The sequence below is a fragment of the Sinocyclocheilus anshuiensis genome, unplaced genomic scaffold (assembly GCF_001515605.1).
Source record: "Sinocyclocheilus anshuiensis isolate Anshui unplaced genomic scaffold, SAMN03320099.WGS_v1.1 scaffold1053, whole genome shotgun sequence".
Lineage (NCBI taxonomy): Eukaryota > Metazoa > Chordata > Actinopteri > Cypriniformes > Cyprinidae > Sinocyclocheilus > Sinocyclocheilus anshuiensis.
The window spans coordinates 226,167-248,687 of NW_015555711.1; the positions used below are offsets into that span (position 1 = coordinate 226,167).

Genomic DNA, 22,521 nt, shown 5'->3' on the forward strand with positions numbered 1-22,521 from the left:
CAGGGGTGCCCAACCCTGCTCCTGGCGATCGACTGTCCTGGAAAGTTTAGCTCCAACTCTAATCAAAGACACCTGCATTTAATTTTGAAGTGATCCTGAAGACCCTAATTAGTTGCTTCAGGTGTGTTTGATTAGGGTTGGAGCTGAACTTTGCAGGACAGTCGATCGCCAGGAGCAGGGTTGGGCACCCCTGATCTATAGGATCCGCCCCAGGTTAACAGGTCAGAAAAGCTGTTGAAAATAATTGCATATTAATATTCTGTTCAAGGGGGCTTACGTAATCTTTATACATTTTAAAAATGATTTACGTCAAATTTCATTCGTACAGACTGACTCTGATGACACGCTATTTAGACACATTTAGTCGAATATTTACTGCTATTTTTGTTGTATCCGATAAAATATTATTTAGATATATATTAACAATCCACATACAACGATACATACAAATATTCTGTCAAAACTACCCCAAAACGAATTCAAAGAGAGCAGTGTAAGAATTTAGAAAAGAAAAGCTGTCAAAAGATGTAAGGAAAAACAGAAGGGCACTACTGAATTTGACGTTTTCCGACATTCGATTCGTTCCACGAATTAGGACCCTGGATTTGGCGCAGGCCTAGTTTTTGTATGAACTTCATCCTGGGTGAACGTTTGGAAAATAATTTCCTCAGCAAAGTGCAGGACTGAAGTTAACCAGCCTGTAATTCAGTTACACTGCAAATGTTTTACAAAGCAACGCCGTTGACACTAAACAGGTGCTCTGGTCTCATGATCTCTGGATTAGCATATTTCACAGCATAGTCTAATCATTAGACGATGATCTAGCAAAGAGATTGGTTATACAAACGCCAGACTTGTTCTATTAATTTGCACCATTGTCACTGTCCATCATTACTGCCCAACAATAGTTTTATCATAGTATGCGCATTCTATTTACAGCCAGCACTACGACTAATAAAAGCAAGGAACTTTACACAGAGCAGTGCCCACGTTACAGCATATTTTTATTAATAGCCTACAGTGAAAAGAACAATGAATAATTAAGATCCATAATATACTTGCACATTAACTACAGTTACTTTGTATGAATGAGTAGGCTAATTATGTGAATAGTTAGCTAAATAATGTCAAATTTGACCTTAAGTGATAATAATAATAATAATACAATTTTACAAAAATGCTCCCTCTCCCAAAATTCCAATAAAATGTGTTGGGTAGCAGCGTATAGGGAAAGGGGAGGTTAATCCGAGTTTAATACATTGATGCAGAGCGCAGGACCGCGGCTGTGATGATTGTGTTATCTCTTCCCAACATTTGGGTCTCCCTCAGTTTCAGCCCAGCCAAATAGCTGCGAGAAAGTGCAGATGGAGTGACTCTCGATGCCTGAGGAAAAATATTAATAGCTAAATAACTTCCCCATACTTTCACTAAATCTCTCTCTCTTTCATTCGCTCTCTCTCTCCATTCCAGATGGATTTGTTTGAAGTGGTCTCCCGACTCATCCTATGGTCTCTTTTCTTCAAACGAGGCTTATTTCGAAGTCTCAAATGTACAGTATAACGTTCGTTTCTCTACAAATATCTGGGAACTATACCCGTGTGCACTTTTCATTCTCTCGATGTAATTGGCCTTTTGCCGCATTCTTAAAATGAATGCTCCGCCAAATGCACATATAGGAAAATTATATTTCACTTCATTCGATTTCTGAGTTTCTTCTGTAATTATTATAGCTATTGTTTAAATGTGTTCGATTTCTCCAGCCAAACAATTCATTTTCAGCGTGGTCACTGAACGAGTTAACTGAATATGCGTAGTGCCACCCCAAGGTCGTGTTGAAAGAGTCATCTTTTTAGTAGCCTAATTAACCGAGATCAGGTAAGAAATGCAGGTAATCCACTGATTTGTTTAAACTATCTTTTGCGTTGTCCTGTGGGATAAGTCTCTGAAAGCCAGTTGGTTTAATCAACTGAACCTAAATGGGGAATCTGTCGATCCCCATTAATTGGCTGACAAATTTTTCTCTGGGTCAAATGACATTTTATTGGTCGAGTAAAGTCCATGTGCACGCGCCTTTCATGCTCTGTGCCTTAAAGAGGGCAATGAACGTCAGGACACGTTAAAATAGGAACACAACAAAAGGGGCAAAATTCGATAAATACAAAATGACAGGTATCCTTTAGGGATAGCTTATTTCAGAAGTCACTAAATAACCACACTTTGTTCTAAACCTGCATGATTATGCACAAACAGTAGTTTTTGGTTATAAAGCCAGGAGTCATTTTTCTTTGTTCAACAATTTCACACCCATAATAATACAAAACTGCTCAATTTGTCCACAAATGGCGTGCTTGGGGTCTCATTCTTTTGCAATGTGTTTGTGCGTCAAATCAACTACAATAGACCAAAATACGATAAAACAATATTATCAAATAAATATACGAACAAGTGTGAGAAAAAATGTCAAATCTCATGAAGTTGTGCCGAAGGCTAGCCAGTGAGGGCCGTTTAAAGATGAAAGCGAAGAGAAAGAAAAGGCTCAATTTAATCTGCTTTAAAACCTTTCAAAATAACGTTGTGCTTGGAACTCAGCGAGTGAGAGCTGATTGGGGATAAATAAGTTTCTTATGCCTGTGAGCTATTACACCCATCTCCAACACAGCCGCTTGTTCAAAAGACACGTTTTCATTACGAACTCTAATAAGTCTTAACATTATTAAATGCCAGTTGGATGATCAAGTGAAACAAGCCCCGGGAAAAATCTTTTTAAGTCTGGAAAAAGATTGCATTTTAGCCCCATCTCGTTTGCATGACACCGTATAGCTCAAATGTGAAAAGACATTTCACAAAATGTAAGACAAATGTGGAGTGAATTTGGAGATGTAAATAAACATTACTGATATTTACACAAATTATTCATGAATCCTAGCAGATATGCATGCATTTATCAGATGGAAATATTCATACTCTTAATGCACAGCGTTTAGGGCAATGGCAGGAATTTCTAATCACGGATTGCCAATTTGTATATCCGTAATCCAATAGCAGTGGCTCATGCTGGCCTGTGAATCAGTCCACGGAGGTTGTATGAGGGTTTTGAGTTTCGCGCCCAAGCACACACAAACATGTGTTCTAAAACAACACAACTTTTAGATCAATCGTGCAAAAGCCGCTTTAAATAATGCAGAAAAGTACGCATAATCCGCATCCTTTTCATGAACAAAGAAAAGCCCTTTGCAATATTTCAAAACTGAACAAAATGTAGGCTATGTGCTGTTCCACTTATTATTACATAGCTAATAAAAAAAATAAAAGCCGACGAATTTCTTACAAATAACCAATGTTGAAATAACATACGTGTAAAAGACGAACAGGGCACCTCCTCCATCTAAACCACCTCTCTAAACGTCAGCTATAAGAAACACAATAGTGATTCCAAAAAGAGCAGTGGGCATTTCCAAACAAGAATAAAACATTTTGCACCCTCCAAATCTCATTCTATTCCAACAGACGATTCCATAATATTACAAAACTATCTACCAGCAGGGTGTATTGAATAATTCATCTCTCTATAGTTCCCCTCTTGGCCTTTTGTTAAAAGTTTTCCCCCCTTTACGGATTTTTGAATGTGAAAGGAAGGGTTCATTCCTTCTTTCGAAGCCTTGCTTTTAGGCTTTGCTTTGTAGCATAGATTCCTCGCTCCAAAAGAGCTTCAGTGAAGCAGAGATCTTTGGACTGAAGTTCATCTTCAAGTGTAAAAAAAAAAAAAAAAGACTGTCACAAAACCGACAATGTTTTGTGTTACTTCAAAAAGACAATCGTATTATTTGCTTAGTTGAAGTAATTTTTCTCCCGAAATATTAACATATTCTGGGCACGACTTATTAAATTTGGCTAAAATAGACGATTGCATTATTTCATAATAGCGTATAAAAATGAATGTAAAAAAATTAAAGAACCTAAAATAATTTATATTATTACAGCGTTGTTACTTGTTACCGGTTGCCAGAAAGGTCTGTTAAAGTGCGAATAAGCGTGCCGAATTATCGCGAGAACCAGCGGGCAATGTTGAACTTATGGGCTGTAATTGATATTGATTGCCACATCGGTCATCTGTCAGTTACCGTTTTCAAGGGACCGTTTACTCAGCGTCAAATGAGTCTGTTGTACAAATAGATCAAGGCCTAAATACCATCCGTCAGAGCCAGTATAAATACACTAAATCAAATGACTAAATGACAGTTCAACAAGCAGAGAAATCGCAAGGACGCCGAGCACCGACACAAAAAGCATACACCGATTTAATGTGCAGAGAAGACCCCCAATAAACTCAAGGGCAAAGTTTATTTTGACAAGAAGTCGGGTGTTTTTCTGCATAAGATTAAAAGAAAATTCAAATGATTTACCTTTGTCTCCCAGTATGCCGTCAATACTGTGCTTAGTTTTTTTCTCCCCACTGTCATCCTTTTTGTCACAGTCGTCCTCGTCGTCTTTTTTGCCAAATCGCGCACGAAGAACCCGACTGATAGAACTTACTGATGGGATCATTAAAAATAAATAAATAAATAAAAGGACACAGTGAACAAAATAAATATATTTGAGTAATAATAATAATAATAATAATAATTATTATTATTATTATTATAGGCCAATAGGCTAATAATAATAAAGTAAGCTAAATAAATTATATCCGTAATTTATAATTAATATATAGGTTAGTTATTATAAAATAACAATAGTAATAATAAACTAATCAATACTTTTATTTTCAATTCAGTTTGTTCAATAATATATACAAAATGATTGTGATAAAAATTACTCTTATTAATTATGAGATAGGTGATGTGGACATGATAAAAAAAAGGGGGCTGCTTACCAGATGAGGCCTCACCTGAGGGAACTGTACTTCTGTCACACACACCGTCCTTCAGCAGTTTATCCCGAATCTCCCAACTGAACATGCCGGGATTATCGCGCTTGTATTCTTCGATTCGTTTTTCCACGTCAGGTGTTGCCCCCTGCTTTTGTGTTTGATTGAAGAGGCGAGAAAATGCGAAAATACGAAGAGAAAGAAAAAAGTAGAAAGTATGGGTGAAAATAAAAAAAGACAGGAGAACAAATTTTAGTACATAATTGTACATATCCTTTTAATACGTACCAACTTTTCATAAACGATTTAAAATGAAATATTTCATTAGCTTTGCAAATAAAAATAATAGCTACAAAAACCCATCATGCATAATGATAATAACAGAAATAAAAATAATAATAATAGGCTATAGGCCTACTTACTCTGGGTTTGCTTCCTCCTATTGCTCCAGGACGGATCGAGCCAGTTTCTTGATACCGGCAGAGGATTTTGGACACACAACCGTGGGAAACACGAAGTTGTCGGGAGATCACGCAGGGACGGATGCCGTGGTGAGCCATTTCAACTATTTTGTGGCGGATATGATTTGGCAAAGGCCTGCCATTGATGAAAACTCCGCCAAGCTGATTGACTCGACCTTGACCCAGAGGAGTTGAAACTGCAGTAAAGAAATGGAAATTAAATCTAACTTTGGCTAGCTGTCACTCAAAATTCAGACTTCCAGTTTACCCTCTTAAATAGCCTAGCCTACGTATTTTTTTCCCTCAAAAGTAGGATTAAAAACAATAACGATAATAATTTTATCTTTGATAGGCTATACGAATACCAAAAAACACCAGAAGCACTTTGAAATATAGAGCTACACGTTTTAGTTTAACCAGTCTATCTGTTACAAAAATACAGTGATAAATAATTGTCTTTATTGTTCTAAATTTAAATTTGAACTTGAATCTGACAAATTGAGATGTGTTAAGAATTGTGTTTCCTGTCAATTAATGAAAGAAAATTTAGCAGAGAATTTAACAGATTGCTCTTGAGTGGTCCTCTCGGCCTGGATGCGGTATGCTTCATTATTTTTTGCACTCGGTGTTGTTCAAATGTTTGTCTTTAGTGCATTTTGGATTAACGTGCGACACTAGATCACTTCAACAAATCTTACAATGATGGACAGGCTTTGTAATTAGAAGTTTTATTTGAACCACTAATAAGAACATTGCCAGCAACAAAATGGCCCTGGAAAAGTTTTTTTATTTTTTATTCTGGTGCATTTAATTTGCACATGCGTTCTGCTCCTCAAAATGCGGCAAAGCCAATAACCATCTCTAATATATATATATATATATATATATATATAGCCTATATTAAACTTTAAGCGAAAAAGCCAATCGGACATTTGCGTAGGCTACAGCATATTCAGTCGAGAACTTGGTGTACTCACAAGTGTAATATACACTTCAAACTCTTTAAAAACCTTTTTGGCTATAGGAAATCTGTAGGCCTGGTATTATTTACAACAATTATTTACAGCAAAACAAAGTACCCTAACATCTGTCCAACCAACCTTCCAAGGGGAATCCAGTGCGGGGATAGTTCTGTCCCGGAGCCGGTCGCATCATTCGCGGTACTGTTCCCGGTAAAGATGACATTCTACTTTTAATAAATGACGAGGCACAATAAGGCTGATGTTTAAACTGCGAAAGCAAGTCCAGACTTGTTGATGAATGTTTCCTTAATGGCTAAAATTCACTTAAGTCCTCTTTTCAAAAAAGGGGAAAATAAAAAATTGTTATCCAGCCACACTATCGCGGGGATGTGAAACCTCCGAAAAATCAAACAAAGATAAACACTGTTGTTTTGTGCGGAGGGGGTCATGAGCAAAATAACTACCGCAAGAACAAGATGAAGCGCGCGCCAGGGAGGAGGTACTCCAAACGCTCTCGAGTGAACAAAGGTTACTTCATTCTTTGCAGTGTTTTCTTAAAAGGTCTGATAGTTTTGGATGACAAAGTCTGCTTAGGGCTTGGGAGTAGTTGAAGTGGATAACTTTAGCGCGCGGTGTAGGAGGGGTGTTGCGCGCGCCGATAGGCTCTTGCAGTCTTCTTTTATTCATGTGGGCATGGAGGGGAACAGGCAAGTTTTTTTCGACCAATCACAAAAAGCAGAGGGTAAGACAAACACACACGCACACGCACACGCGGAGTGCCTAGCTGTTCATTCACTTCATCAGACTGCCTTTGAGCAGAAAACCATGCAAACTTGATCGATCGACTGCCATTTGTTAACAATGCCTAAAAGTCATGAGCTAATAAAACAGCAGTTGTTTATATAAAATTATACTTTAGTTTTTCATATGAAATAAATTACCTATAGAAAGTGTGTTGTGTTCATTAATGTACTCTCAAATGTTGCTATAGCCTATTGGCCTATACTGTACAGACAAAACCGTGCAACTCAAATAGATGTTTTCCATTGTAGGAACGAAAACACAAGCTTGACTTACCCAGTCCGTCAATTAAAACAAATCTTGTGCTAATTAATTTGTTCTGTAATACCATAATATACAACTTTTAATTGAAGTACAGATAAGCTAATAATGTTCCCTGTAGGACTTTTTAAATTGACGGAGCACTTCAATGTCGGTTTAATCTTTTTAATTCAACACCACTCTTAAACATCTCTCCACAACAACCAAAGGCAAACAACAACAACAACAACAAAAAACTGATTACAGTCAAAACTACAAAAATCAATAAGCAGAACCTGTACACACCAGCACCAAACGAAAAGGCAAAAGTGTCTTTTAAAAACCATTAACAAACATTAACAAAAAAAATCGTTTTGCAAATAAGGGGGGAAAACTATATTAAAATAATTATGAGCCTCATAAATGATATAACAACCAACAAATGACCAGTCTTCAGTCTTCATTTTTAAAATGTGAGGCTGATGAATGGCAAATACGTATAACAATAATAATTGATAGATAATGTTATTGTGTTTAATATAATTTACATTCAAAAAGCAATAAACGTTTCATAACATTTATACATTAGGTTATTTATAATTCTATAAATGTGATATTATATTTGAAAGTTATTAAAGTGTCACCTGTAATAGTTCTAACGTTCTTGCATCAGATAATGATTCATTATAACACGTTCATCCATATGAACATACACTGACAGTCCAAATCACACTCTACTAACATATATCTACGAGTCAGGATGAAACTCATTCAATTTTAACTCGTACAGTCCCATGATTAACCACTGCCAAACCTACGATTAGCAGTGATTGTTTAGGTATCCTGTGTGGAAAGGGATGCATCAAACACTGGAATTCAACTTTAAGAACAGACAGGCAGTAATGACTTGAAAGCTGCGCTTTGTTGTTAACAATGGCATCGATAATTTGTGTGCATTGCTGGTTAATATATACTTCCACATGACTAATGTCACATCTCAAGGGACCGGTAGCTTGAATGCCTTTGAGGTCTCTTGCAGGCGTCGGAGTAAAGCAAGACAGAACTCTTTGCACGTTGGCACGATTTATTTGGGCAAAGACTTCAACGAATATGTCCATAAAGACGTATAGAAATTAGATGAAGCTAAGGTAAATTCTAGTTCTTTAATTGTGCTAAAGCTTTTTAAATGTATACTTTCGCAACCCAATTTTCTGGAAGATAATCGTTACTTTTCAAAGATTTAGCTTTAATGTGTCCATTCACTTTCACATTGCACATGCAATGTTTTTAAAATATATTTTGTTTAGCAAGTAATCAGTTTAGTAAATTATTAAGTATACTGCATGAAAGCAATACAAGACAATAGCATAAGTTTTTTTTCTAATTGGGTTGCATGTGCTTGCATTAGCCTATTATAAAACACACACACACACACCTCTGAAACTTGAAGAAAAAACTTGTACTTCTTTCTCTACAATAATACAAAGAAATCCACACGACATGTATGTAAATGTATGTTGATTCACGTGTGCTCACTGTTGGTCTAATGTGAAAACCATGCTGCATATACAGTAGGTCTTCTTTATCTACGAATGACAAATTATAGGACTTGCCACTAGATGGCGATAAAGAACCAAAAACGCAATTCTTCAGGATTCAGTTTTTACTCCAGGATTTCACTCCACTTTATAATGTCCATAATACAGTCAAGCAAAAAAACGTTGGCTTTTTACACATATACTGGCTGAGATTGCATGACTGAATATTGTTCTGCAATCATAGTTAACTATTAATTATATAGTAAAAGCTTTTAGAAATAGACACACAATCACAAACAACATTTACATTTATATATAAATCACAAGTGTTGTAGCCATTTGCTGTCCTGTGGACACTAAAAAGAAGAGTTAAGAGAAGTGAAAGCACAGAGCTACATATCTGAAGCATGAATGCAAGAGAAGGAGAGCAAGCGAAGAGAGTGAGGCAGAGGGAAAGAGAGCAGGTGCACCAGATCACACAAAGCCCAGCAGACTAAGGTTGAGTTCCATATGACACTTTTAGCATTGGGGCATAATAACATTCCAGCTGGAAGCGTTTAAGGCTGTTAAATCACTGGCTTGGTAATGACATTTTGTCCCCATACATCACTGAAAGCAAGGGAAGGAATGTCTGTGAGGTAGTCCTGTCTTTCTCACAAGCATTCCTACCCATTTCCACAGCACAGTAGCTTAGTCGAATTTAAGTGCTGATTGTCTGAGATACTTCAAAATAACTAGCAAAACAGGTGAGGTCTGTTTTCTAGCCTGTAGAGATATTAACTAATTTAAATCATAATTAGGTAAAGAAATATATACTTTTTTACTTGTTTTATAATACTATTCAATGTTTTCGTTGTTATTTTGGATACCACAATAAATATTAACCAGCACAACTGTTTTCAACTAAATGTTTCTTGAGCATCAATTCAGCATATTAGAATGATTTCTGAAAGATCATGTGACACTGAAGACTGAAGTGATGCTGAAAATTCAGCTTTGCATTACATGAATAAATTACATTATAAAATATATTAAAATAGAAAACATTTAAAGTTATTTAAAATTGTAATAAGATTTTGCTATATGTTTTGTATGATTTTTTTTTTTTTTTTTGTATGTATGTATTTTTGACCAAATAAATGAAACCTTGGTTAGCATATGAGAGTTTTCTTTCAAAACCATCTTACAGATCTCCAAACCTTTGAATGGTAGTTAAGTCAAAACCTATTTCAGGCAAAAACACAAGAAAATAAAAGGCTTTGAAATAAACATAGGAGTAATATTCTGTCACTAGCATACGGTTAATAAATGACTGTAAATTACTGTTCAGCTGAGGTATCGCTGAAGTGGAAGGAGCTGACAAAGTGACCCTGGTCTCCAATCACAAAATAAACAATTAAGAATGAAACTATTTTTGATTTATACATTTAATTCAATAAAATATTAATTACAAATTTAAATGTTACTCTTTATTTAATGCAGCGGTGTTATTCCCTTGCAGTTAAAGTTGAAAACTCTCATCTCACAATAAAATAATGGAATTTATTCTGTCCAACGACAGATATATTATTCTCTCTCCTCCCATCTTTTATTCAGACATAAAATGCACCATGAATGCTCTCAGGATGCCTCCATATGCCAAGCATGTGATCTCGTCAAGGAGCACCAAACCACTGCACTATGAACTCTTGTGTCTCATCCTCTCACACGATACCTCCCCTCTGACGAACTCTTTCATGTGATGGTGAGTGCTGTGAAGGCTGATGGGGGGACATGAGTGAGCGTCAATAGGTCGTGCTGCATGGGGTGTTTCTTTATCTCTTAAACCTGAATACACTGAGACTATTAACTTACTACATACAAACCAGGGGTCATGGGCAGGCATTCCTATAACTGAGCTGATCTGGGATCACTGTGTCACACATAACTTGGTAATATTATCATGGATTGACCCTAGATGAACAAACTAAGAAATGAGAATCAGAAATAAGTAATATGGGGGCATATGACACATTCTGGATGAACTCTCGATTCTGCAAGCCATATCATTAAATATACAATTATGACAAGTAACAGACTAGTTATTTGGGTCAAGGACAAATTTGATTGTCCATGGATGGGGAAAAAAGTTTTTTTTAAAAAGTGTTTTTGGGTCAATATAGGGAAGGTTACTTTGGAAATGAAATAGGTTACAGATTACAAGTTACCCTATTTTAAAAGTAGTGTAACTCTCTCAGTTACTTTAAGTAACTGATTACATTTGATTACTTTTTTAATACTTTTCTAAATTTCTAATGAATGTTTTCAACTGTTAATCATTTTGAAACTTTAAAAGCAGGCAGGGTTAACAGAGTTACAGTAGCACTCAACACTGATTACTGTCAGACTTTCAAAACCCTTTGTCACTTGAATGAAGATTATAATAATTTAATTCTACAGCACAGACACCATTAAATCAGACTTTAGCAACTCTTTTTACTTTGAGGTTAAACACAGATTAAAGCCATAAGATATAGTTTAATAGTTATGATACTGTTTTTGAAATCAAATCCTTGAATAGCTATGACAGGAAACACTGGCATCTCACAATGCCTTGGGGGGAAAAACCCGTTAATCTTAAAAACAAAACAAAAAAAAAAGCATATACATAAACCTAAATAGGAAATAAAACAGTTATCCAATAAGTATGTGTCCGATTCTGTGTTCTAAACTCCAACACGTTCTCACTCCCAACTTGTTACATATTGACGCTTGGTCAGGACCCTTTGGCGTCGCTGTTAGACGCACAGGGTACCCCTTTAGCGTCATTTTTCGAAGTGCAGAGTCCTCCATTGCTTTAAATAAGAAACCCATGGCGTCAATATGCCAACGTGAAAAAGAGAACGTGTTGTAAACTCCTAAAACATTGGTGTCTCATAAAGCAGTCAATGCAATTTGGGAAAGAAATCAATCATATCTGTATGTTGTGTGAAAATATTCAAATGTAACACCTTTGTAATTGTTAACATTTTCATAAGTAACGCTAATTTAATTACATTATTTTGTCTCAGTAACTGTAAGTTTACAGTTATATTTGTTTGTAATTAAATTACATAATTCCATTACATGTAACTAGTTACTCCCCAAAACTGTAAATGACACATAATCTACAATTTAAAAAAAAAATCAAGTAATCAATCAACAGTTACCCTCACACACCTGCAGGTATAGTTGCTTAGGACAAACAACCAAAAACAAGGCAAAAATGAATGAATCCCACACACTATCAGAACTTTACAAACATTACTATTTTGTGTGTGGGATTCATTCGTTTTTGTTTTGATACCATTTACAAGTAAGGTTTTAAAATGTTATGTGGTCTAACCATCAGTTAAAAACATAACATTTTCCTCACAACTTTAATATATGTTATAGTGTACACATCTTAATCTTTTGAAAACATTTTTTTTTCATGTAAAAAGGCTCTTTGCAAATGTAAATATTTCATAAATGTCATCACGCTTTTGGGTCATACCGCATGACATTTTACCACCTGAACTAGTTTTAATAAAAAGGTTAAATTATCTGATATGTTCAGAGACTTCTTTCAGAAATTAAACACATGCTCATCAAAGAAAAGGTGTTAAGTATCATTGTAAGAGAGTAATTTTTAATAAATTAACAGGTAGGAAAACAAGCATCCCATGATTGACCCAAATCGGCTCAATGAAATACTCCGAAAAATGTTATGATACAGTATCTGTATTCTGCATGTTTAGTGGTATGATGAGGGTAATGTAGGGCTGAACGGGAGGTTACCTCGTCTAACAAGACATGTCTCAAGGTTTATCAGCATGTGATAGACTGGCTGTTTTTTTGCCATAATCAGTTTGTCTGGACCTTCCCAGAAAATGTCAGAGAAGAAAGAGGTCTGTTTCATGTTGATGAAAGTAACATCCCCGATTTTACATGCTGCCCCAATTGGTTTCACTAAATCAATCTAAAGACTGGTGCATGAAGAGAATCATTTGATGCCCCTTGTGGCTCTCCTTTACAGTGACTTTTGCCCCTTGCGTGTGTACTTGCTCATTAAAAAAAAAGGCTCATGAAGAGTTATGAAAAAATGAGTGCATAAAAGGATGCATGATATTCTAGGGTCCCAGTTTTATCAAATGACTCGTCAGTTCGTTAGTAACTCCAAAACCTTGACTGAAAGACATATGCGACCTCAACTTTACCACAAGTTCCTTTCTTAAATGCCAAGACTGGAACCTTGATGTTTAATCTATTTATTTCACTTGAAGTTGTTTTTTATTACATTTTTATGATTAGCATGTAGAGCTCAGAGTAAACTCTAAAGCCACATAACGTTATGGCAGTAATGACAAAATATAAAAAAGTGATTGTTAAACTATACCAATATTTCTAGAAAGCCTAAACATTGATTTGATCCCCATTTTTACCCTAATTAGTCGGAGTGAGTTGGCATGCATTAAACAGGGCATCAACAAAGAATCAAATCAAATTACTCTGCAAAATTTGTCTCAATTTGTTGTCATTCACTGTCCAGTGGCGTGGAGGTTACAGCAAAACACTGAAACGCAAATGTTAGTTCAAATGATAATCAAATTGAAGAAGAAAAATTTCCCAAATTCCTCAAAACTCAAGAAGGCCTTCGTTTTTATTTTAGAGTTGAGAGTTATGGTATATACTATTTATATATGAATATCTCAAACTTTATTTTGTAAAAATGAAATACAATATTTATTTATTTTGAGATATCAGTCAAGATTTTTAAATAAATAAATACATATTTTACAATCTTGGATAACCTTAAAAAGTTCATTTTGGGATTTCAGTTAAGACTGTCAAATAAATAAAATTACGTTTTTGACCAAGATGTTTTGTCTCCTAAATACAGTCAAGACTGTTAATGGAATTAATTACATTTTGGCTAACCTTAAAAAAAAAAACAATTTTGAGATTTGACTTTGAGTTTATCACATAGGCCAGGATGTGGTCTGAAAAAGTCAAATCTGTTTTTATTTTTTAATCAAATAACATTTTGTCACATCATAAAGGCTGAAATCACCAGATCCAATGTGAATACAGCAATCAGACAGAAATCGTGTTTTAAAACGTACTTTTGCGAACAGCCAACTAAACACACAGTCTTGTGTTTGCGAAGGCGTTGTAAACATAGCTAATTTAGTATGGTGGTGTATTTTTTTGCGCTTCTCAGAGTGTTATCAGGTCATCCCAGCATCTCTAAGTTGTTTTTTCATAGATGATTATGACTGGAACAGACAGCCTTGGAATCCAGAAGAGCATGAGACCTTCATGCGGGGCTGAGCCACCTCCGGGATCAATGTCTGCATTTTGCTGATCAAGAACTGCAGATCCACCATGCAAGATGCATTTTGTTTGCTAAATAATTATCTGAAGTCTCTATTCATTTGCGGATTTTTCACACACAAACAGAATGCATGACAATGACGCAGTATGATTGAATAACATCTTCAGTCTTTATTTGGCACAATAGGTGATTAACAGAGTGCGATGGCTTCTGGTGCTTCTCTATTTAATGCATGCATTGACTTTGCTTTATTTGAATGTTTTAATGTCAGTTTCCCTCTAAATAGAGTGCTATGTAGAAATATTTTGGTAACACTTTAGTTTGGGCACAAATTCTTACTATTAACTAGTTGCTTATTAGCATTAACATAATTCTAGCATATTGGCTGTTTATAAAGCACATATTAATGGCTTATTCTGCATGACCGTTTTTTTTTAGATCCATTAATCCTTTCCTGTACTAAAAGTTTAGGTAAAAGTTGTAGTTAATACTTAGTTATTAGTGCAAATTGGTCTCCAAACTAAAGTGTGACCAATATTTTAGAGGATTAAAAAGTTTAAAATGATAGATGCACTGACAATTAAATAAATAATGTCCACATTTTTACCATGTAATAAATGTAGCTTTAACCTATTAGTCATTTTATAATGTATACTACACATGGCTTTAAAGTTGTATGTGCCTTCAATGATAGTTCACCCAAAAATGTAGCCATCCTCTTATCATTCTAACCTGAGAAATGTCTGTCCCTATAATGGAAGTCAATGGTAACCAAAATATCATCTTTTGTGTTCCACCGAGTTTACGGTTGAGTAATGATGAGAGAATTGTCATTTTTGGGTGAGCTAACTCTTTCGTTCTAAACAGAGTTCGTATTTATCGTGGAGTTTGCATGGTGAAATCACTATAATTCAGTTAATCTGACACTGATTTAACTGTTTTAATTCTGATTAGGGGAGAACAGAGAGTGTCATAACTCACAGAGTGAGCTTTAACAACATCAGTTTGACCAGTTAGAAATTAGCTGAAACAAACTTGTTTCTACACCAAATTTCACACAGAAATTGCTAGTAAATTTCACAAATAATTACAAAGAATCAGCAAGCAACATTTTTACAGCGATAGTGATACAGAGATGAAGATTACTTTTGCTTCTAAGCTTCTAATTTTAGTTGTGGCACATTTTATTTTCCAGCAGATTTTCTCATTTGTAACAGACAAATATGGGTTGAAAAAAATGTGTTACAACACTTCTTGGGGAAAAAAAATGTCTTTGAAAATGTAAACAAAGCAATAAAACATCACAAAATGATTAAAAACAAAAAAAAACAAAGCGAAATGTTATTTGGAATATAATAACTTTTAAAGCATGCTTTGTGAAAAGTTTAACTTTATTTATTAATAGTTACTCTTGTCCATGCATTCATTTTTACTGTCTACACTACAGCATGAGAATTTAAAAGGTAAAACAATGTTTTACCGCCATCTACTGGATAAAGGAAAAAATCTAATATGCACATTGGCCTTGACGTGTTTTATCCGTAGAAATGGCAAGTTACTGACGTGGCGATTAATTATCATTATTGAATATAGTAATTATATATAATTATGGCTTTAGTAATAATTAAATACACATTATAAAAAATACATATTAACCTCAACTACATGAATATATGTTGTGATAGTACATAAAGTGGGCATGCAACATGAAAAAAAGATAATGAGGAGGAAGAAGCTCATAATTCCTCATCCTCATTCTCTTTTTTTTTCATGTTGCACAGAGAGCAAGATTTCACTCAAATATTTCTTAGGGTAGGTTTATTTTTGAAAGTCACTTTCTGTATCACACATTAAAAACCTTGCTGTATGTATAAATAAATAACGTGAAAAAGTACCAAATTCTTTAGCCACAAAAAAAAAAAACTTTAAAACAGATGACAACTTGCCCCAACCTGGAAATGATCCGTTATTTTATTGTTTGTCCAACAGCTAAAGTAAAATATGATGATACTGTAGCTTTAGTTTAGTATAATACTAATCACTACATAAATAAATTCTACATTTCCTACAACTACAAGCAAACATACTGTGTAGGCCTAAAACCACTGCTAGAGAAAACACACATCTGTGCACGTGTGATTCAAGTCGAGTTATACACAAAAACTTTCCCGTGGGACAACTAGCCCCGGTTGTTCCTACCTTATGTGTCTGTGGTGTACATTCCGTGTGATGTTTTCCAAAAGCACTGCAAGTAGATCGTAGAATTATCTCATGTCCCTCAAAAGCATCGTAACTTGAGTAATAACATTTACCTGAAATCCATCACAGACAGTGTTAGTACATGGCGAGTCAAACACAAACGCCTAAAGGTGCATTCAGTTATTTTTATGTGCTGACACCTAGCGGCGTAGATGCAGCATAATAAAAACACTATAATATAAAATACTTACTATTACTTTATACTTAATATTAATATTAAATGCGTAAAATAGATGAGAATTAACAATTAAAAGATCATTAACATAATAGATAGGTAACAGACCAAAGATTTGTGTGGACCTTAGTTGGTGCCAAAAAAATGATAAATTGTGGCACTGGGCATGGAAGAAATTAAGCTACAAATGTTTTGTCACAGGACAGAATGACGTAGGAACCCAGATTTTTCTTCACATATCATGCTACAACAAGAGATGGCGCTACTCGCCTGTTTCAATAAACTCCCAGAATTCAAAACGCTTTATTACTAATTATAAGCTGTAGATGGCGCAACGTGCTTTTAAAATGGTATAACGTTTAGTTTAGACTATTACAGCTAATTAACACCCAACTTCATGTACATATAGACGTTTTACTTCCTTTGGTAGTAATGTGGTCATACACATGATCTGACAGTTACATTAAGGGAAATAACACTTAGTTTGGAGTCCACAACAGAAACCATAGACGCCAGCGGTGACTCACTGAGGGCAGCTTACTTTAGAAATATTCCACTTTCCTGTAACATTTCGCACATTGATGTGGTTGTATTTTAAAGGAAGTGACTCAGGCTTTAGTTTCAAAAGCTTAACAGTCTCCTCACTATCACAGCTTTGAGCAAACAGCACAGATAAAGACACAGCATTCACAATAAAGCTGATATCACCTCTCTGCATATCCTCATACTGACAAACCAGACTTGACTTGAACAGACTGGCTTAAACAGAAAAAAAAAAAGTGAATCATCCACTGATCATGTATATATATATAGAGAGAGAGAGAGAGAGAGAGAGAGAGAGAGATGAAAGTTGCGTGTACGCACTTCTGTGCGTCTCAGTGAGTGAGTTTATTATCTTGTGTTATTATCTTGGTTTGTCCTTTGATAGCATTTGACAAGGTTTGCCATGAACAGTTCATTTAAAACCCCAGGATATAATAAATTCAACACACTGCAATTAAAATAATTCAAGAAATAGGTGTATAAATAAGTTACTTTATTTAAATAGTCTGGTGTGGAAAAACTACACCAATACTGTACATTTTAGAAGTGCATGTTTCCTCAGCAGATGAAACAAAGTCAGTTAACATTAGCCTTCACACAGAAAATATCCAAGTCATTTTGTTGGATGGACAAAACATAAGTAGCTGAAAACGTAAACGGTTACTGGTCTGCTAATGTCAAGATTATAAAAAGTCTAATCACAATAAAAAACAACAACACGTGTGCTCAACGTTTGGTAAGAAATACATGAAATACAAGGCCAGGACTAGTTATGGGCTTTAACTTCATGGTAAACGGTATTTAAAAAAAAAACCTAGCCATTTACACCAAGTGTCCTGCATTTGGACACCAAACAGCAAGGCAGTGGCATTTCTGCCCTTGTAACAGATGTGACCAAAGAAAAAAGACTTAAACACAAATGAATCCGTTTTCACTTAGCAAAATGCAACCATAAGTGTCATTCTTTAAAAATCAAATGATAAATGCATTTATGTCACATCTGAATGGCCAAAAAAGAAAGCAAAATGCATTCTTCACATGAAAGCTAGAATACTAACCCGTGCCCAGACCTTTCCATTTATGCCACTATATTAGTACCAAGTCTTTTTGATCATCACGCTTCTTCTCACAGGTGTAAATCACATGGCATAGTCCTCGACCAATAAAAGTTGGCAGCTCTTAATTATCTGTAATTCAGGCGAGTGCTATTACTAATACTAGTCTTGTCATTTTTTAGCAATATATGAATCTATACTGTTGGTGTATAATGTCTTAATAGGAAAAAAACTACCATTCCATGTTACAGACCAGCTTATACTCTGGTTACACAGTGTTAACAGTGTAACAGTTAATCCTATTCCTTCATTAAAGGATACTGCACACTCTAATTTAACAACACAGCAAGGAAATAGTACAACAAAGAACATGGACATCAATAAACAGGGTGGCACAATTCGGGGGAAACAACCCAATTGTAATTAAAAATACAATTTAAAAAAAAGCTCCAGGTTTGCTGTGCTTATCAATATGACTATAATAATAATACAAGCAAAACAAGAAATATTGCTATTATAATAGCTCACTGTAAAGTATAATGTATTTATTACTAATAGTCTTATTTTACAGAACAACTAAAATTACAATACTAATTTTTATGGCTTAATTTAAATGTCTTAATTTCTTCTTTTCAACTGTTAAACCATCTACCATATATTTTATTTTGGCAGAAAACCACAGGGAGACTGTAAAATCTTTTGTTCAAGTCAAACCCCACCTTCAGTTTCATTTTGATTAATCGTGCATCCCTTCCAACAAAGGACACTTTCAGAGCTGTTCTGTAGTTTCCAGCAGGGGTAAACCAATTATTTTTGTTTTTCTTTGTGTGTAGTCCAAATGCATACTTATCCAATCCTTAAACAGACCAGTAATTCGTAACACTGAAGAATCAGTTCAGTCAAACAACATATCAGTTCATATCCAGTCTTCCTTATTTCCACTTTAAACAAGCAAACAACTAACCACTCAGTCACTAATAATCACTATGAGTCAGATTCTTTGAAAAACCTCTCAAACTTGTCCAAGTACCCGGGCCGATGAGGGAGGAGGAAGTAATGGGTACTGCTGACTTTCTTCCCATCTTCCATGATGGGCAGAATACAGGGGCTCCGGGGAGCTGGCAAGCCCTCACAGCTCTGCTTGTGTTGAGCCTTACTGACGTACTCCGGATAGGGAGCAAAGCTCTGAGTAGGAGGCATTACCCCATTGACGTAAATCGGGAGACTTTTTGGACTAATGGCACGCGGTATGACCTGAGGAATGGGCTCCCTTGGCGGCACTTTAGGGGGTTTGTCTGCATCAAAGTCATCGGTTGATGGCCGCCTGCTGTCCATGCTTTCACTGAAGCGAGGACGGATTGGGACGCGAGGCGGGACTTCGGGTTTCTCCTGTGGGTGGCTGTGGGGAGAACGGTGAAGTCCGGTCGGTCTGAAGTTGGTGGCTTTGAAGGATCCGGCAGGGCCAGAATGGGAGCGATGCAGCCGGCGCTGGGGTCTGTCTTGGTTCTGTGTAACTGTGTGCTCCCATTGAGGTCCTTCGTGATACGCAAAATTTATCTGACCGTTTCCCCGAAAACTGCGCCTCCCCGGCAAGCCGTACTGGAAGGACGGGGTTTTAGGCACCAGACATTGGCTCTCAGAGGTGCTGGAGAAAAACTCCACCTCATCATCTTCTGCTTCATCAGAGGAGAGGTCGCCTATGTCCGGGAGGGGTGGAAGGGGCTTAGTTCTTCTCTTGGGCGAACAAGAGGGTATGTGTTCATAAACAGACAGTTTCTGTAAGGACGGAACCACCTGGTCTCCTGCAGGTGGGTGGCACTGCAGCTGTGTAGGATTGGGAGTCTTGGGAGATAGACATGGAGAACAGGAGCCAGACGTCTTTCCTGTGAAGTAAAACACAGAGGAAAAAAATGAGGATTTAAGCACAAACCCTTGAAAATGGCACCTCATTTAAGGTATTTTTCAATGGCTCCATCTCTTAAAATGGTGTCAGCCTCAACATAGCGAGTTTATCAAAGGATTCACTTATCAGCAGAGCAAATGACAATTGTACACTTCCTATAACCTTCTGCGCTTCCTAAGAAACATCCGCAGCAGGCTTCGAGAACAGAGGGTGACCAGACTGTGATATAGTTGATAAAATTCAATATCAAGCACTCACTTACTTTCAAAGCCCACGTTTGCAGAGTTTTGCTGATACATTCTCAAGCTGTGGTCCATGGACTCCGAACCAATTCCAAAAAACAGCCTACAACAGACAAAAAATGGAAGGTGTCAATTCTGGAGAAATAGATCTCTCAATATATAACACAGCCAGTTGAGCTGAGGACTGCAGCTCACACTCACTTATCCATGGTGTCGTGGTCATGGTGTTGATCCCAGAACGGTTGGGCTGAGGCCATAATGTAAAAGAGAGTGGAGGCTAGTTCAGGCCTGTGGGGGTCTCCACCTTCCTTGAACCTGCAGAACTCATAATCCAGCCGTGGGTAACCAAGTCAGGCCTTCTATGCTCCACTTTTCCAACAGCAATGGAAAAAACTGTATAAAGAAAGAAAAAGTTGTTTGAATATACAGTAGGTGAGAAGAGAAAGTTATCTTGTCAAAAAATGGTAATTTTTGTAATAAAGACGAGAAATTCTTAAAAATGTTATCTTTATTCAAAGCTCAAGATACAAATTAAATGTTTCATCGTCCCTCTTTTAAAAAGGGACCACTTTTTTAAAGAAATTAATACGTGTATTCAGCAAGGACACACTAAATCAGGGATCCTCAAATCTGGCCCACGAGATCCACTTTTCCTCCTTTTTTTTTTTTTTTTTAAGAGTTTAGCTCTAACCCTAATCAAACACACCTGAGCATGCCTATCAATGTCTTCAGGATCATTAGAAAACTCACAGGTAGGTGAGTTTGATCAGAGCAAGATTTAAGGAACCTTGCACTAAATTGATCAAAAGTGACAGTATCAACTGTATATAATTTTTTTTTTTACACACGTTTCCAACCAAATAAAACCTTGAGATATAACGTAACTTTGTTGTAGAATATGGTTGTGTATAATGTCCAATAATATGCTTGTTCAGAAATTGTGACAAAAACTTGATTATTAAAAATAACGTCTTTCTCATTAAACCTCATTTAAATAAATGAATATTTGAATGTTCGTTTTTTAAAAGCCCAAATATTTGAATACAATATTTTTTGAAAAATGCCCATCCCTAACAAAAATATTAAGCATCAAAAAAAATAATAATAATTCCACACTGATATAAAAAAAAAAAAAACACTTTTTTTGAGCACCAAATCAAAGAATGATTTCTGAAGGATCATGTGAGACTTAAGACTAGAGTAATGGCTGCTGAAAATTCAGCTTTACCAATGGAATAAATTCAATTTTAAAATATATTAACATAGCAAATGGTTTTTCATAATACTACTTCATAAAGCAATGAACACCCTAATTAAAATCTAAATTACCCATTTAAACAGGACAAAAACATTACACTACAATGTTCTTTGAAGAAATGGGTTGTCTTGCAAAAGCCACATGTGACTTAAGACAATTTTTTTAATGCAGTTTTTCTATTGTCATATATGGGCAGGCAGATATAACAAACAGCTCAGCTATGAAGCTGCAGTGATGCAACATCAGTTCTTTAAGACATTACACCACAACACAATAAAGCATCTGTGCTAGAAAACAAAAAGCACAGTGAGAAATGTGCTGGAATGCCTGGGTGCAAGTCAGAATGTAATCAATGAAATACCCATGCAGGCTCCATTATGCAACTTATCACATGCTCGGCCTCTGCTTTGCCTCAGTCAGAACCGTGAAAGGCAGAAACTAACAATCGTCAATTCTCCCAGTAAAGACCTCCATGCAGATGCGACGCTAAAGCATAAATGGTTCTTTGTGCGTTTGTGTTGGGGAGAGTGCCTGTGCATTTGCAACATCAGTCAGCTCTTATCCGTGAGGTTAAAGCCCTGCCATAAAGGCATGAAAGAGGTGTTAGGTAGGAGTCGGACGTCACCAGCGGGGCCTGGGACAGCAGCCAAAGAGGACGTCTGATCCACTACTCAGAGGAACAGCATCTACTATGCCAAATAGTACAGTGGGGCAAATTATGTATTAAAACCTAACACCACATAAGAACAAAAAATTAAGCTTTCATTATAAATCTACACAGAACTTGGACAGGAAATAAATTAACTTTTTACAGTAAAAAGTGCAGTTTATGTTTTTAATCCTGTCCAAACAAAGTGTGGTTTAAATAAATAAATAAATATA

At 35.9% G+C, this 22,521-nt stretch overlaps 2 protein-coding genes across 3 annotated transcripts in view; both read right to left on the reverse strand.

The window, feature by feature from the left end:
• LOC107672046 (paired box protein Pax-7-like) overlaps positions 1-6,823 on the reverse strand; it is a 59,815-nt gene extending 52,992 nt beyond the window's left edge. Inside the window, exons 1-4 of one of the 2 annotated variants that reach the window (XM_016465133.1) lie at positions 6,429-6,823; positions 5,290-5,525; positions 4,889-5,018; positions 4,404-4,532 (exon numbers count right to left, since the gene is read on the reverse strand). In XM_016465133.1, the coding sequence (XP_016320619.1) occupies positions 4,404-4,532; positions 4,889-5,018; positions 5,290-5,525; positions 6,429-6,513 (580 nt within the window). In that variant the 5' untranslated portion in view covers positions 6,514-6,823. Of the gene's footprint in view, positions 1-4,403; positions 4,533-4,873; positions 5,019-5,289; positions 5,526-6,428 lie in introns of both variants that reach the window. The other variant, XM_016465132.1, reaches the window with a different exon arrangement.
• An 11,166-nt stretch (positions 6,824-17,989) lies between these two features.
• LOC107672049 (ERBB receptor feedback inhibitor 1-like) overlaps positions 17,990-22,521 on the reverse strand; it is a 5,880-nt gene continuing 1,348 nt past the window's right edge. Inside the window, exons 2-4 of the mRNA XM_016465137.1 lie at positions 20,583-20,774; positions 20,402-20,484; positions 17,990-20,119 (exon numbers count right to left, since the gene is read on the reverse strand). Of these exons, the coding sequence (XP_016320623.1) occupies positions 19,221-20,119; positions 20,402-20,484; positions 20,583-20,638 (1,038 nt within the window). The 5' untranslated portion in view covers positions 20,639-20,774 and the 3' untranslated portion in view covers positions 17,990-19,220. The remainder of the gene's footprint in view (positions 20,120-20,401; positions 20,485-20,582; positions 20,775-22,521) is intronic.